Source organism: Mytilus californianus, unplaced genomic scaffold (genome assembly GCF_021869535.1).
Source record: "Mytilus californianus isolate M0D057914Y unplaced genomic scaffold, xbMytCali1.0.p SCAF_1, whole genome shotgun sequence".
NCBI classification, from domain to species: domain Eukaryota; kingdom Metazoa; phylum Mollusca; class Bivalvia; order Mytilida; family Mytilidae; genus Mytilus; species Mytilus californianus.
In genome coordinates this window covers 72,870,870-72,884,638 of record NW_026262581.1, presented here as the reverse complement: position 1 = coordinate 72,884,638, position 13,769 = coordinate 72,870,870, and the positions used below count along the sequence as shown (strand labels likewise).

The 13,769-nt window shown below is 31.5% G+C and overlaps 2 protein-coding genes across 3 annotated transcripts in view; both read right to left on the bottom strand.

Annotated features, from left to right (window-relative positions):
• The window catches only part of LOC127723768 (uncharacterized), a 69,943-nt gene extending 63,634 nt beyond the window's left edge, over positions 1 to 6,309 (bottom strand). For both annotated transcript variants that reach the window (XM_052230520.1, XM_052230527.1), the window contains exon 1: positions 6,063 to 6,309. The gene's annotated coding sequence lies outside the window, so the exon portion shown is untranslated. The remainder of the gene's footprint in view (positions 1 to 6,062) is intronic.
• On the bottom strand, positions 227 to 3,299 carry LOC127723788 (transcriptional regulator QRICH1-like). The gene is made up of 2 exons (XM_052230532.1): positions 2,800 to 3,299; positions 227 to 1,469 (listed from the first exon to the last, which is right to left on the bottom strand). Exons 1-2 carry the CDS (start codon positions 2,811 to 2,813, stop codon positions 359 to 361), a joined length of 1,125 nt encoding a protein of 374 aa, XP_052086492.1. The 5' UTR covers positions 2,814 to 3,299; the 3' UTR covers positions 227 to 358.
• Positions 6,310 to 13,769: the final 7,460 nt, after the last annotated feature.

Sequence of the window (13,769 nt, the reverse complement as noted above, 5' to 3'; positions counted from 1 at the left end):
ATTTACCTAGAAGACTTGCCACAAGTACATTTGATATTTATATTTGTCTCCTCTAACATTGCCTCCTATCAAAATGCAGTAGTTTTACTTAAAACCCCCTTTTGAATTAATGTTCCATATTTCTGCGTATTTTTATAGGAAAAGTGAAAGAGAAGAAAATAAAAAAATAAAAAATGTACTTGTAAGAAGTGATTACAAACATCAAACAAGAAATACATTTGCACTTATGTTCGTTGTATCGGTGTTAAGGGGACATGACGACTGAAACTAAAAAAAAGAATATAGGAGCACTTCATATTTATTACTATACTCAGACATTTCCAACATCAAAACACAACAATTACTGAAATATTACACTTCACGTCATGGAAATATTCAATGTAAATGACAAATTGCCATCAGATTTGGATATTTTGAACTTTCCGGAATCATCGTTTTCACTATCGGTTTGTCCTTGGATAACGGAATTGATTTTCCTTTTCTGTTTTTCATTTGTTCTTTTGTAATTTCTTACAGCATTCGATCTATGACCCGTGACCTTGCATATTAATTGCTCATCTACACCAGCGTCGTACATCCTAGCTCGAAGCGAGTGGTTAGTGCGGTAACCACCTATACCTGCTTCCTGACAAATGCTAGCTACAACGTTAGCGAGGCTATGTCTACCAATTGGTTGATCAGCATACCAAATGTTTCCGTTTGGAATTTTCAAAGGTCTCAAGTACAATGCATCGGCTTTCCTTGGAAACGGTGGACAGTGAGAAGCATATAATTCAAACAAATTCACAACACACCTAGCTTGGTTTTCTGTATTTTGATATGCCACCACAGATTTTCTTTTAACGTTTTTATGCTTGATACCTCCTTGGTCTGCCTTTGATTTTGCTTCAGTATAAATCAAACACTTTAAACCATTTTTTTCATTTATTTGAAACTGTGATGAATTTCCCCCTTTTAAATCTCTGTGTTCCTGGCCACCTCTTAATGCAAAGTTTATACCTATTAAATAAACTAACGTATTCAATAAATGACGAGCGTTACCAGATCCTAATGAATCGCTTGCCCATAACTTTTCTTCCTCCTCCAAAGAAATTTCTTCGGCCTGTTTTTTAGGAACGTGAACGTCTGCTCGTAATTTCATTACATTATCTAGGGAATTTTTTATCTGAATAAAACTAGAATCAGATAGAAACTTATGATTATATCCAAGTGTATCCATGTATAACTGTAAACAAATAACTAGAGAATAAAGCGTATCTGGTGGATATTCAGTTCCATCAGTTTTACGAACTTCACAAATAAAGCGGGAAATGGAATAATTCAATTCATCAAGCGACATTTCAGCCAGATCTACGCGAATTGGACTAAGTCCCACATTTGGATCATTCGCCCTAATATTTCTGGTAGATTTCCATTGTTTGAATAAGGTCGTTGCCCACTTGATTTTGCTCATGGTACTGTCAGCAAACCTACAATATTAAGAAAAAATAATAAATATTCAAGCAAACACGCAGCAAAAATACATATCTACTCTATATTTCAATAATATTAATCGCATATTGCAGTTATGAGAGAGAGAGAGAGAGAGAGAGAGAGAGATCAGTAAAGAGAGTTGAATTTATAAAAGAGTATGATTAGGGTAGACGTTAACGAGACAGCAACCTAACGATATCATGAAAAAAAGGTCTATGAAGGTCAGCATACACGACTAAAAAACAAATGTCTATAAAACGAATATTTTCTAATAATGTATGAATAAAGGGAGACGTGGTGTATACACCAATGAGACAGCAACCCAACGATACAATATAAAGGATATCTAGATAGGCGACAACATATACAGTTTTCAACAATAAACAGCTTCATATCGTCCCGAGTTTAAAAAAGTTAATAACTTAACACAAACTGTCAAAGATCTGACAATACGAAATTCCTAAAAAAAAATACACAAAAAAACCAAGAATATAGGACATGCAAATATATGATTGTTTTATGTCACTAGTTATATCTAACTATAGAATTATACATTGCTCCCAAATAGCTCCTGATATAGAAATATAGTATTTAACCGTATTTTGTATTTCCGGCTGTAATCAAGTATCAAATGGAAATTAAATTCCGAACCTTAATCTTACTATCCATATCTGTAAATTCGTTGGTTAAAAACTTAAATAAACACTGTTTGTGTTTTACCATGATGTATTGTATAATATAAGTACTTTTTTGTGCACAAGTAAGAAAAAAACCCAGTATAAATAAGAAGGCGATATTGGTCTAACTTTTTAGTCCGACTGTGACAAAATACTGAAGAAAACTTGACGGCCAGTCGAATCTTTTGTGAGAAGTTATTTGCTAATTTCTAAATATCAAACTAAATATTTATTTATATAATATATCAAGACAGACAAGGGAAATTACGCAAACTTCCTTATTTTTTTTTATGTACAGATGAACGAGAAGACTTTATCACGGCATACAACTGATCCTTATCATTTTGTATGAGACCTTTATGATGTAATCATGCACAAAGGAAGACTGCTTTACATTTTGCTTTTATTGCTTCATTTCCAGAGTTAAATGGGTCATGTTATATATTTCTTAGTTAACTAAGTATAATCGAAAAAATATCAACATGATATTTGACTGACTGTTGATTGCTTAACGTCCAGTGGCAACTATTTCATAACCTAAATGATGACAAAGCACGCACAATGCCTCATGATTTAGAATTACTGTTTATTTTGTGTTTTGAACAAAACGTCAGTTTATATATATATACATCAAACAAAAGTTACTTACTTCTTTGATTGCATATCTTCGATTTCTTTATCTGTCTTTGGCTCGTGAAATCTTCAAGTTGATGGTTTGATGACTTTTACTTTCAATTTTTGAGACATTTATAAGTAATTCATCGTCAGACTGTATTTCGGATTGGAAAAACCTTCGTCTTTAGAAATATCAGAACATGCAACTGAATATGTTTCACTAGTAGTAGTAGTATCATATCCCAAGAAAAAATTACATAAATCCAAGTTATCATCATTGGTTTCTTGTGAAAATGTGTTTTGCGTAAGAAAAATTTCCTCACCGTCCGAACGTGACATAATCCAAACTTGGACACTAGCTCCTATGGACTTTCTTGTTAAAATCAACCCAATTTAAAGCAACTGTTGTAAAAATAACTACTCACATAGTTTAGTAAATTCTTTTAAATTTTAAAAGGTTCAGTGAAGGGAATGGTCAAGTGATCAATAATTTATATATTTTATTGTAATACAAAAATTGCAAATATTGTAGTGTGTTTGTTATTTTTTAAGTGTGTTTTAAGTGATAGAATGTCCAAATAACTGTCCATTCCTGGGAAATAATGGGCGTCGGCCCTTCGGGCCTCCACTCCATTATTTCCCAGGAATGGACAGTTATTTGGACTTTCTCTATAACTTAAACTACAATCCATTACTTTGCAAGTTCCTGCGGGACTAAGTTTCCCCTGTATCCAATCCCTTGGCCTTGTCAAGCTCATTCAACCAATCAAAATCAGAATTAGGATGGTTATGTTTATTAATATTTACTGTTTGAATGTTCAAAATTACTTTCATTCAATGCTATCTGGGATTAGTGCCCTGTTTTTTTTTCAGGATTAATTTCAGCATAGTTGATAGCAATATTAAGCTTCTTCATGAAGCTTTGCCTTTTCATGAGAAACTAAAAGTTGCAACCAGTTACAAATAGGTATTTGTTCATTTTATTACTATTATCTTGCCGTTGTGGATCGCTAAAAGCATCAATGCATACTTTGCAAAACATCTTTTTTCTCTTTATCATAAAAAAAAAGCCATTTATGTAAACATGTCCTTAAGCTTCCATTCATTGTGATACGATCTTTCAGGTCTCTTTTTTCATAATATTTTCTTTTTTCACTCCATTATTCAAATTTATTGTCATTTTTTAAATTTTATACTCTTTTTAATGCCGAGTTTAGCCTCATCTTTAAAAGAAATGGGTCATGCACTAGGTACAGAGGCTGCCATGATGACTTAGATATCTGCTTCCTTATCAAAAATATTACTGTAATCTTTAGCAATGCTACAAAAGTTTATTTACAGCTGTTTCCAGTTAAAAAGTTTTCTAAATGAGGAAAGATCTATCGAGTAATATATTTTTCATTGTCCAACACTATTTTCAATGGTGGATTCAGACATTGTTTTCACCGGAAATGCTGCCATGGAGTTTCAAGTTCAGTTTATCATGTTTATTTACATATTTTTCGGACCACTTGGAACTTTTGATCATTTGTAAGTAAGTCCAGAGAAAATTCTATAGCAGGTAATAAGCAGTAAGATTGTTTTCTTTTTTCAAAACTACCTCTACCCTTTTTTAGGGGAAAAATTCATCCTTTTTCTGGAAATTGGGAAGTTTTGAATCAGAATTAATTGTACTATAACTTGAATTCAGAGACAAGACTGAACTTAATATAATTGAGAGGACAAGTCATAACAGTTCATTATTTTAATTTTCAAAGGTCCATTTTTCTGTCCTTTAATCCCTTGAACATATTTACAAGTTATTCAAGTTGTCATCAGTTAAATGCTGTCTTTTTTGCACAGTTTCTTCATGCAATATTTTGAATTGTGAGACATTTTCAACCGGAAAGGAACTTTATGGGGAGGGGAAAGAAACGGCAAAAATGACGGTACTTAATACATTGAAAACCATGTGTGTTAAAACACATTGATGACTCTAATCAGAAACCTGGATCTCAAAAGCGCTTTCATAATATCAAAATATTAACATGAATACAAAATTTACGTACATTACTACCGATGCCATCACCGTTTGGGAAAAATGTTCATCTTATTGGGAGGAATTTTTTGCCAATTTTTTCAGTAATTGGGAATTTTCTCTAGGGGAAAAAGCCTAATTTCGGAGGTCATTTAATTTGAGGCAAGCAATATCACTGATAGGCTACTATAAAGTGCAGGAAACTGTATCACATAAATGACACAAATATTACCAGAGAGTAATGAATGCTATGTAAATTAAAAGTAAAATAACAAAAATACTGGTTTCCAAGGAAAATTCAAAACGGAAAGTCCCTTATCAAAAGGCAAAATCAAAAGCTCATACACATCAAACGAATGGAAAACAACTGTCACATTCCTGACCTGAAAGGATCCTCGTTTTTACAATGGAGAATGTTTAGGAGATGTGAAGGTCAGGATTATACCTTTCAAGAACAATAAAAGGTAGGACAGTAGTTGGTTTTTTTTATTTTAGTACATGTACATGATGTATGTTTTAGGTTCCACTAAGTGCAAAACCATCATCCTGAATGAACGCTATTGATACACCAAAAACCTGTCGCCATTTTTACATGACGGTGAGTATATCATCTATATATGTATGAGACCAACAAAACAGTGGCAGATTTAGAAAGGCCCTCCCTTATGGAGCTACATATATGGTTAACGTATAGATATTTACATGTTGTACTCTCAACATGGTCTAGTTTGAGTTGAGGGATCCCCCTTCTTCAAAATCTTGGATCAGCATCTGCAAAATTACAGTCACAGACATGACAGATAAGAACCGTACTGTTGGTTGGTAACTTTTTTCATCATAACTTTCTTTTTAAGTAATGAACAAGCTTATCAAAGACCCAAAACTTGAGGGTAAATCATCACATGTGAGTGTACAGCCATATACCATGTACAAGTGTAATTGTAAACAATAAACTGTTGGAAGTTGACAGTCTACAAAGAGATTTATTGAAAATATTACCATGTGATTGTTATATTGAAATAGTAGTCGTTTAAAAGAAATAATTATAAAACAGCTTAAGATGTGATAATTATACAAAAAATAGATTAATCAACTGTGAAAATCGTCAAGTTGAAAATCAACAACGTGTTGCAGTGCTAATTCTGTGTGATACACTACAATTACATGTACATTCGATGTGAAAACTATATGATCTTAAGCAGAATTACTAAATGTTTCTGAATGTAAGAGGATCTTTTGTTGTCAGTACAAGCTGTTTGAGATATATTGTGTAATTTTACCTGCAAACTTTGATGTCATACCATTTTGTGCCTAACATCCGGGCAACATGTTTTCATGACCTGAAACAAGGTCACGGTCAATACACAATGCACAGCGTGATTGTAGCGAATGTCAATGCTGAATATTCTGTTCTTAACTTCAAAATATTCCGATTTTTTCACACTAAAACTCCACTTTTTCGAAATGAGTTCATTGAAAATCAATCACACTGAAACAACTCACATTCCATAAATTTTACAAGATTGTAGTGCGATCACTGTATTTGTAGTCATCACAGAATTATCGTTCGTCATATACATGACAAATCAAAGGTTCAATAAATCTTGAAGAGTGATTAAAAAAGACAATTTTAAGTACATGTACAAGGAAAATATACTAGAAATTACACAAGAATATAAATATCTTGGAGTATTATTTAAACCTTCAGGTAGCTTCACCAAAGCACTGAATATTTATGTAAAAAAAAGCCAAGAAAGCCGCATCATTTTGCATTTACAAAAGATCACAAAACACTGCATTCAGACAAACTAAATATATTACCAATTCTTAAATTATTTGACTCATGTGTAAAACCTACACTTCTTTACTGTAGTGAAATTCTATGTTAAGATACTTTGTTGAAAAATAATGTTTCCATGGGAGTCTAGATCTTTCATATCAACGAGCCTCCTCACGGTGTGTTTGATTATGTGATTACTTGGCCGTTTTTATAGTGATTATTTGATTACCAGACCAAACATTTTATGATTATTTGATTATTTGATAATCTAGGACTGTATTTTTGATTATTTGATTATCTTGTTTAAAAAAATAATTAATGTGATGCCACGGTGATTATATTGGCCAAAAAATTGTGATTATGTGATTACTTGGACACCCCCATGAGGGGCCTCATCAGCGTGTAAAAGTTCAAATTAAATTTTCTAAATACATCTTAGGAGTTAACAAAATTGCAACAAATTTGGCACTTTTGGGAGAATTGGGTATCGGATCTCATGTTCTGTTGATGCTATTAACTTTTGAGTAGGGTTAGGGAGCTACCATTTGATTTTTTTTGGGGGGGGGGGCTATGATGAAAAATTTTGTCCTGCCTATTTATTTTCCCCTCTATTCGGTCCTGCCTTTTTATTTTTCACTCTATTCGGTCCTGCCTTTTTTTTTAGTTTATCCTGACTTTTTTTTTTACATAGATTGTCATCCTGCCTTTTTTTCGGCAAATAATCTCATCCTGCCTTTTTTTTTACTCAAAAATCCTGGCCCCGGCGCCATAAAACTTTTATTTTCTGAGTAAAAAAATATTCTCAGAATGAATTATATTACTCAGCTAAGAATAAGAACTTTTTTCTCTGCCATAAAAAAATATTCTCAACTTTGAGAATATTCTTAGCTGAGAATTTTTTTTCTCAGCTGAGAATTTTTTTCTCAGTGATGTAAGCGGTAAAATAGCTGTTTGAAAACTAAAAAGTGTACCTAACTTCGCAAAAATGCAGGTTTTATCTCTTTAGCAACACTGTAAAACATAAAAAGAATCTATGATAGATAAAATGACAAGTAGCATTTTGTAAGCATCAGTAAATGGACAGAAAGTCACAGTCCTGACAAAAAGTCACAGGATATAAAGTCACAAATAATGTGTGGATAATTGTTTGAAATTATAAGAGAAAGATCTTGTAATATTTGAGTTATTAACCCGTAGCTTGTTATAAATATATATAACTTTTTATATTTCTCATACAACTTCTGTCTTAAGATACACGTATTAATGATTATGCTTTATAAATGGCGAAATCTTCGAAATGTAATCTCCTTGGAATGTAACATTTGTTGACGTTTACGTGAAGAGTGCTTTCTTTCACGTCCGCACTTCTATCGAGTATGGTATGCCAAATAAACATATTACGGATCAATGGCATACATTATGTATTCAGACGACATAAGAAGACACCATGTGACAATTTTAAGCCAATTGTTTATTAAAGTGAAACAGAGCTGCTTTTTTCTCAGATCTACCAAAAAACAAAAAAAACAAAACATAACAAAAAATAAAAACCAACAAACCGGATATTTTTATATCAATATGAATGCCAGTAAATAATTTTAATCTCTTTTTAATACTAAAGATATGTAACTTTTAAAATTAATATAAATTTGATACAGAATTGAAGACGATTTAACAATTATGCAAGTAGTCATAAAAATTGCTCCTCATAATGAGTTTAATATATTGTACAGGAAGAGAAAATGAAAGTACGATGTCGTGTGAGAAGGCATGGCATATACCGGTATTGTCCATTACATTTATTAACAACACCTTGTACAAATATTTTTTTCGAAAATAAAAACAGTTAAATAGAACAAACAAAACTATCCGTCACAATGATATATGAGGGTCTTGATAAGGGGAAAGGGGGAGCGTGTTCTATTTTTCCATATTCTGTAATTCTATTGGCCATTTTTCTCTATTCAGTAAGAAATGTTTATTCTGTAAATGATTCTTGTTTTATAATTGTGCATATGGAAATTTCCTTCTGTATCATGATTTTGACATGATAGATTTTTTTTCTGTATCAAAGACATATGTATGACGACATTACCCAGTAATACAACCCCCCCCCCCCCCCCCCCCCCCCTTTTCCCCTCCCCCGAATCTGTCACTGTACTGCACAAATGATACATTAATCAATTTTGATTAATATCTGTTTAAAACCAAACAGGGGGGAAATTATTTTACTTTCTTTGTAATAATTTGGATATCTGAGATAATAATCAGTAGTATTAGTAGGGTGACATTACATGTATTTGGTTTGTAGATATGAGGTTCCAGTACTGCAATCTAATTAAGGTAGCTGTAGTCATTTGTAATCAAAGTACTGATGTACTGAACATCGGATGACCGCAAGTTCTTGTGGATGGTCACAAGCACTTGTCTCAGAAAAAAATCACATCTCTATACCTGAAACTGAGGTTATTGTACAGAGATATATTTTTATCTGAGACAAGTTCGTGCGTGGATAATGAATAAATGACAGGAAATTCAACCTCAACGTAATAACTACTATATTGTAGTGATACAAATCAGTATACACTGGTTTGTTGTTATATATTATATTAATATAACAGTTACATGTATATATAATTTTCATCCATTTGTATATCATTCTATTCTAATAATAGTGCAGTGCAAGTGCATGGTGGACACTCTTCTGTAAAATTTCGATGTTTCTAAAAGATTGGATATGAGCAGGTATTCATATTTTCCTGCAAAACCAATATTCCATGCAGAGTTACCGGTCCTTGCGGGGATTGCTGCAAAATGTTCTTGAGATATTCTTCCGCATGGGTTAACACAATTTTTCGGTACGTGTGCATAGATATTATCAATGATTTTTTTACTTATATATATATCTAACGACAAAACATTTTCATATTATTAACATGATTAATTTATGTTCTAAACAAAAATATTTTTTTCAGTATTCATTTAAGAGATGCATTTGTAACAAAAAAATAAGGAATGCTATTTTGCACTTGTTAATGTGCGCGTATTTATCATGTTTATAGATCGGTTACAAACCCAAAACGAAAGTTACGTAATGGAAATCTAGGCGATAGCAATACATTGGAATGCCCTCACGGTCATCGCGATGTAAAAAGTAGTTTTTTTAAGAGAGATCTGAAAACTAATAGAAAAAAAATCGACCTCCTGAACTAGATTTTATCCTTGATAGACCAACTGTCTAACAAAATATAAAATATTGCCTATTTATCAACTATTTTGGAGAATATTAAAATATATTTAACATTTATTGGTAGTGAACAAAAAATGCTATACACCCCAAAAATTCATAGACAAAGTTATCCGTCCTCGAGTATCAGTCAAATAGCCCTTACCAAACAATTGAAGTTTTAAATTGCAATGAATTATGGATCTTACAAATCTGAAACCGAATACGTAGTAAGCATGCTGGCGAAAGAGACTTTTTGATTCTGCAATTCTGTTTAATTCCCGTTAATTGTTCATTTATAAATTTTGAAAATATAAAGAAACTGAGATTTCAACTCCATCGGGCAAAGTTGACCTTCGACTCATTTAATTGGCTATTATTTTAAAGTCCTTTTGGTCATATTTCTGATTTGTTGTTTTCAATTTGTTTTCCACTATTGCAGAGCTATTTGTTGTCAATGGTCATCTTGGTCTGACCTCTGTCACGAACTGTTTTATCAGTGTTGTAATGTGTAATCATTTCTGACACAATACATGAGAAGGATGCAAGGTTGACTTTGACTGCAATAGGGGACGAAATGATACGCCAAGATTTGTTAACTCTTCATGCAAGATCGTGATTTTGGAGCAATATACTGATGCTCACGAATGTACAGAAATTGCATCGCTTATGTACATCAATTGACCAATTCCGATTACGATCAGTTCAATATTACATTCGTTTTACCTTATTCTTAATTTATATATAAAAAATATATACATTTTAGCACCCAATTTTTCAGTCTATTTTCTTTAATTTTGTTTTGCACATTTTTTTTTTCATTTTTTTTATTGGGGGGGGGGGGGGGATTTTCTATTCTGTAAATCACCTCGTATATCTTGGGTAATTTCCAATAAAGATCTGATATTCAAGCGGGATATATAATGCATAATACTACTAGAGTAGGAGTATCTACAATGAGAAGCTGTTTAATTGGTCGCTTTTTTGTGATCTCTTTTAAAATACGGTAAGATTAATATGCTACAACCAACAAATTTTTAATTCTCATATGCTATCACAGAATTATAAGACATATTTTGATTTCTAAAGGTCAAATTATGTTGTATGCTACTAAATTGTTCAATGTTCAAAGAAAATGTTACGGCCATATTTGGAATATTTCTACTATATTGCATTTTTTGATAGTATCAACATACTTCTACTCATTTTACAAAAATCATACTTATTCATTTATTTCTATGAATAGCAGATGCTGCATATGGATTTTATTGGTTATAAAAGATATTGGATGCTCTCATGATTATATTAAATAACTTTTGTAGTTGTTAGATTGTTTTGTTTTAAAAAAAAAACCACTATCATTTCTGTTTATAGCATATTTTAGAAAAGTGTCTACAGAAAATGAAGAAAAATATTAAAATGGCATTTTCACCTTTGATAGATGCTGATGTAATTCTTTTAATTCTATATTGAATACCTCAGCATTTGGATGTTGGCTTCCAATTATTTTGAGATTCTTGCATCACATCATTATTTTCGCTCAAATATCCGATGCCCACTAAAATGTGGGTGATTTCATACAATAACAAAGGAGCAGTGAAGCTATTTCACACTAGATTTAAAAAGTCTTTCAATCTTTTTTAAAATTCATAGTATCACAGCACCGTATGTACTTTTTTATTGTTCTAACAATAGTATGATTAATTATTTTAAATAAATCAACAAATTATGAACCCTGGAAAAAGCCTGAAACCTCAATTTTTACACTTTTTGACAAAATTGATATTGAGTATTTATCCTTAAAAAATATATGAAAAAGACAACGTTAACCAAACAAAAAATGTTGGACTGAGTAAAGATGTGTATGTTTTTTTTCGGATACATTTTCATTTGTGCAGATTAGTGACGTTCTTCAATGCAAATTTTAACCAAATTTTAACAAAAACCCTATTAACAGTTGTAATTTTTTTTATCAAAATACCCTTAATAGCAACATGTAAGAATTTTTTTTTATACTTAAGTATGGTTTTGGCTATACTCAAATATTTAAGAATATTCTTAACTTTGAGTCAAAAAATTTCTGAGAATTTTTTTATGGCGGTGCATTTTGCTGAGAATAAAAAAATTGAGAAAATTCTCAGGCTGAGCAAAAAAAAATTACTCAAATAGTTTTATGGCGCCGGGGCCTGTCCTGCCTATTTTTATCAAATTTTATCCTAGTGTTATAGTAGTCTCAGTTAAAAATCGTCTAACTTTTGCTATAAATATAAAACTGAAAAACGATTTCATAACATTTTGGCACCATTCCATTTCAAAAAATGTTATTGATAAAAGAGGAAACAAATTAAGAACCTACAAGGATTTGAAGAAGAAATTTGAGATGGAGAACTTTTTAAAATTAGATATCAGTAGACAGAGCTGAAATTTCAAACTTTTTAAGAATCAGGATAAGTAATAGTATCCTTATGATTGAAAAAGGCAGATATAGAAAGATGATTTAGAAAACAGATTATGCCCCCTTTGTAAATTTGAAGTTGAAGATGAATTACACTTTACCATAAAATATACCAAACTCAATGAGTTGTGGAATAAATTTTTTCCAGAATATTTCAGATATTTTACTTTCTTTTAATAATCTTTAAAAAATTCCATCTCATATTTCAAAGTAATGATTATGGTGTCAGTAAATGTTGCATAAAAGGTATTACATGTAATGAGATGTACAAGTTCAGACGTTCACTAATTTACGTTATGTATTATATAAATTGTATTCCTCAGTAAGGGGAAAAAATTTTCTATATACCTTTTTATATTTCTTTTCATGTTTTGTATTGCTATTTTAAACATATATACTACCATTTTATGTACATATAATTGATTGTATAATGATTATTGTTTGTTCTTTGTTTGTGTGTTGATGACAATCCATGATATTTTGGATTTTATATCAATAAAATCTTTGACTTTGACTTTGACTTTGACTTTATATGAGCATGTAAATGTATGCGTGCCGTTAAGTAGGGCCAACTTCCATACAAAGATCGTACTTCGAATGCTTTTATAAACTCGGAGAACTCTATTATCGTAATTTTAAAAGAAATACAAATCCAAGTTTGGACTGTATTTTTTTCTCAGAAAAAATTGTATACACCTTCCCAATTTATTTCTTTGTGTTCTATCAGAAACATATTATATATCTCTGGTTCTAATATGAATAAAATTCATGAAAGGTCCTACTTTACAGTTATCTCCAAACAATATCATAAATACTTATATGTTGAAAAATACAATCCTGGAAACATTACCCTTGAAAATAACAATTACTAGTCCATTAAAAAATGGAAATCTGATGATATATATTGATTTATTTATTGCATGTGCTTATAATCTGGAACTACTATACTAACAATATATTATGCCCCAGTTATAATCTAGTTTAGTGTTTTGCTAGTTTGTGCCATGCTCACACTAGTCTTAATATTGTATGTGTTATTAGATATAAGAAGACGTGGTATGAGTGCCAATGAGACAACTCTCCAACCAAGTCAAAATTTATAAAAGTAAACCATTATAGGTCAAAGTACGGTCTTCAACACAGATCCTTGGCTCACACCGAACAGCAAGCTATAAAGGGCCCCAAAAAATTACTAGTGTAAAACCATTCAAACGGGAAAAACCAACGGTTTAATCTATATAAAAAACGAGAAACGAGAAACACTTATGAACCACATCAACAAACGACAACTACTGAACATCAGATTATGCCTGTTTACAAATGGAAAAATTGCTGAATTGTTCGTTCCTGTTTTCTAACTTAAGTTAGCCTCAACCAAATGTTATGAGACTTATACAAAATACTTATTGCCACAAAACTCAGATCAAGTACAAACTTGGGTAGCGTCACTTTTACTGTTCTTCAGTTATGTCCCTTTATAACTTTATATAATATGCAAGCGGGGGCATATCTGTGTCCCATGGACA